General features: G+C 44.3%; 1 protein-coding gene across 1 annotated transcript in view; it reads right to left on the bottom strand.

Moving 5' to 3' along the window:
- Arfgef2 (ADP ribosylation factor guanine nucleotide exchange factor 2) overlaps positions 1-2,192 on the bottom strand; it is a gene marked incomplete at its 5' end in the record, with an annotated part of 87,856 nt that extends 85,664 nt beyond the window's left edge. Inside the window, 2 exon segments of the mRNA XM_008835575.3 lie at positions 1,494-1,617; positions 2,162-2,192. Coding sequence (XP_008833797.2) covers positions 1,494-1,617; positions 2,162-2,192 — 155 coding nt within the window.
- Positions 2,193-4,185: the final 1,993 nt, after the last annotated feature.

Here is a 4,185-nt window from a genome sequence, read left to right on the forward strand (position 1 = left end):
CTTCCCTGACCTTTTAACAGAGGTCTAAGCAATCTTTACATAGACTTAATCTATGCATGGCTCCCTGTTCCAGAAAGTACAGGAAAACTATAGATCTCTCCAATGTATTTACATTTTTTTTCATTGGTACGGACTGCACACTGAGGTTGAGGTGAGTAGTCCGGGAAAATGAAAAAACAAACAAACAGAAATGCTGGGTTGGGAATTAAGGAGTCCAAGTTGCCTGCCTCTTACCTACCCATACATTACTGGGCAAGCCACCCCCACTTCCCTCTTCCTGCTTCTTCATCATAAGAAAGACCATCTATGAGGCCATCACTACAGCTCTAATTACAGTCAACCCTCATGACTTACAGATTTTGATTTCAAATGTATCTGTCCACCAAAATTTATTTGAAAGCCACAAATCAAAATTTGTGGGACACTTGGGAGGCAGTGGCAGGCAGATCTCTGTGAGTTGGCCAGCCTGAGCTTCATAGTGGGACCCTGTCTCAAACACAACAACAACTAAAAAACAACAACATAAAAAAAAATAAAAAAAACCTTGAGGGACTTCTGCGGCTGCTTTTGGACATGTGCAGAGCATGAGGTGCTCATGTCACAGCTGAGGTCCCACAAGGTGACACTTGGATTTCTTCAGTTTGCATACAAGTGCTTTTTCTGTGGCGTTTTTACTGCTGTTTTCACAGTTTTGTTCTTTTTGCTCTTTAAAATTGTCCCGACATGTGCGTGTTTTCTAGTAATTATAAGCACGAAGACTGGGGTGTGCTCACAAGAAACTACATGTGTTAGTAAACTGTGCGAGCTATCGTGCTGCTGGCTGTGAATTCAAAGTGTTTATGAGCCAACGATGCTTATTAATAGGTGTCTTTAAAAAGAAACACAGAGAATAAAGTAATACACTGACCAGCTGGCCAAAATTGGTCAACTGAGGAATGAAAGCCTGTATTTCTTAGGGTTGGCTAATTCACGTTCACAGTGACTTTATAAAAGACAACTACCACAAATAACCAGGTGTGGCTGTACTTGTTTCTTACATATTTTGTTATTAATGCCATCGAGAAAGAGGCTGGGCTGGGTGTGGTGGCAGAGGCAGAGGCAGAAATAGGAAGATCTCTGTGAGATAGAGGCCAGTCTGGTCTATAGCGTGGGGCTACAGGAAAACCCTTTGGGGGGAGGGGGAAGAGGTTGAAAATGATTTATGTGCCGGTGTATAACAAACATCAATGCTAAAGGTCTCATTCATAAAAGCATATGGAGAGATCTATAAATAATGTATTTCTATGGAAACAAATGTGTATTATAGCTAAGGAGCTCAGACCCCTCCCTTTCCCTCTGTAGTGAGACCTTCACAAAGGAAGGATCCAACTTGCTCCTTGCCCCACCACCTCCAGGGGGTATTCTCAGAGTCAGAGCCTTCACTAGCTTGGTGTTGGGCAAGGGGTGTCTGTGGCTCAGGGGGAACCAGTTCACACTTAGTTTAAATGTGGTACCTGTAAGCAGTCAAGGGATGTGCTGACCACCCGGGGGGACTTGGACTGGCAGGCCAGCTCAAATGGAAGGAAATACTTGTCCGCTTCAATGAAGTTTGCCTTTGGTGGAACTGCAGCACCAAGCCTAGGGAAAAGGCAGGAGAGGGTCGAGAGGATGAGAAAAAAAGCTTCTTTCCCTATAGTCCACTCTACTTTCCCATGCTACTTACTACCACATCATTAAAAGTGTGTGCATACTACAACTTGGGGTTACATAATTAAAAATTGAGCACATAAGTCATCAAAGTGCCCTGTGCAAAGAGCAAGAGCTCTGACTTGTGAGCAGAATCACTGGCATCCTGGATCAAACCCTGCTGCAGCTTTGCTGGAGCTGTGTCTAAACCGAGACTGACTCACTACTGTGAGGATCAGGAGTGCCATCCCGGGAGCAAGCTGGCCTGTGCCAAGTATGACGAGGGCTCTGCTTCCCCTCTCAAGAAAAGGTGTAATGGTATCAACTTGCCCTTCTTTAACCTAGCCCCCAAGTATACAAGCACTGAGTCCTGCTGTAGGAGTGTCCCTGTTCCTTCAAAAATAAAAGGAAACTCTCACTCTCATGGAAGAGGTCCCATGGCCGCCACCTGCCCTTCCATGCTGTACTTCAGCAAAGAGAAAGTGCCATTGCTTACCTCTGCTTGTCTATTTCTGCTTTAATTTCATCTGGTAGGGAAGAAGAAAAAGCACATTAGGAGCATGCAGCACTTAAGGAAAAGTTTGCTACCAGGTATTTGAAAGGCATTAAAAAATGTTTACAGGGGCTGGAGAGATGGCTCAGCAGCTGGGAGCACTTACTAGCTGTTCTTGCAGGGGATCTGGGTTTGGTTCCCAGCACCCACATGGAGGCTAACAACCATCCATAACTCCACTTCTAGGAGATCCAACACCCTCTTCTGACCTCCACTGAGCACTGCACAACACGGGTGCACTTACACACATGCAAGCAAACACACATAAAATTTAAAAAAATATTTTTTTAATGTTTATGATGGATGGAGCGATGGCTCAGCAGTTAAGAGCACTGGCTGATCTTGCAGAGAACCTGGGTTCTAATTCCAGCACCCACAGGGCAGCTAACAACCATATGTAACTCCAGTTCCGGGGGACCTGACACACTTTTCTGGCCTCTGTGAGCATTATACAACATGGGTACCCTTGCATACATGCAGGCATTAAAAAAAAAAGTGATTTTTTTCAAACTTTTTTATTATTTTAATTATACGAATACATGTGTGTTTGTGTACCAGAGTACAAGTGCTCAAGGAGGCCACTGGATGTTGGGTGCTGGGAACCAAACTCAGGTCCTCTGCAAGAGCAGTATGTGCTCTTAACTGCTGAGCCATCTCACCAGCCTGATACTGAATTTTTTATATGGAGTGAAACAAGAAACTAGTAATCACAGCTGGTCTACAGTAGCTACTGTTAGGTATGAATGTTAAGTTCATGCTTTAGCTCATTTTATACTCCTGAGGACCCTTTCAGTAGTTACAATTATTGTCTCCTCCATATTTATAGGAGGTGCTATGGACATTTGGAGGCAGACAGGTCTTTATTCTGGGGCTATCTTATGCATGCCCCCACCCAGGAGAGCTAGTAGTAGCACACCTATCCCCTGTAGTGCTATGTTGTGTTTTGTGATAAGGTCTGCCTATGTAGCCCAGGCTGATTTGCAACTCATGATTCATCTGCCTCAGTCTCTCAGGAGCTGCTGGCACGTGCCACCATATGCCCCTATAGTCTTGAATACCAACTGTTTCCTAACCAAACTCCCTCTAATGAAAATGAATGACTTCAATGTAGACAAAGAATAGGTCATTTGCCCATGCTACTAGTAACTGGAGAGCCAGAATTTAAACTCAGGCATTTTGACCCTGTAGTCTAAGCTCTACCTTCTTCCCTACATGACAGGTATATATTAGGCTACTTAACTCACTACACCTCAACTATGCAAAAGCATGCACTGGAAATTGGAAATGGACAAAAGAAAATGTCAAAGAGGCCGGGCATGATGGCACACTCCTTTAATCCCAGCACTTGGGAGGTAGAGACAGGTGGATCTCTGTGAATCCAAGGCCAACCTGGTCATCATAGTGAGTTCCAGGCCACCTGGGGCTACTGAGAGACCCTGTCTCAAACGGACCAAAAAAAAAAAAAAGAAAAAGAAAAAGGAAGAAAACAGAATGTCAAACAAATACAGTAAAATATTCGAAGTTATCCAAGTAGCGGGGTGGTGATTTTTGTTCTCATTAAAACTACACTTTTTAACTTATTTGTGTATATGTGCGTGTGTGCGTGCGTGTACGTGCGTGCGTGCGTGCGTGTGTGTGTGGTGTACCACAGTGTGCATGGGTCCTGAGATCAAACTCAAATTGTCAGGCTTGGCAGCATATACCTTTACCTGCTGAGCCATCTCACTAGCCAATTCTTTTTTCACATTTTCTATGATAAGCATTTATAGATACTTTCTTTCAGTTAACACTTTTGAGGTTTGTACCACTGACACAACAGAACGCTCTACTTAATCATGAATCCACCCCCCCCAATCTACATATACACTCCTATATGTTGGACCCCCAGGCCCCAGGTATCAAAGCAGGTAAGGGGAGGGAGGGAGGGAGGAAGGGAGGGAGGTGTGTGTGCCAAAGCCTTTCTGCAG

Source organism: Nannospalax galili, unplaced genomic scaffold, assembly GCF_000622305.1.
Source record: "Nannospalax galili isolate Female #2095 unplaced genomic scaffold, S.galili_v1.0 scaffold2378, whole genome shotgun sequence".
Classification (NCBI taxonomy): domain Eukaryota; kingdom Metazoa; phylum Chordata; class Mammalia; order Rodentia; family Spalacidae; genus Nannospalax; species Nannospalax galili.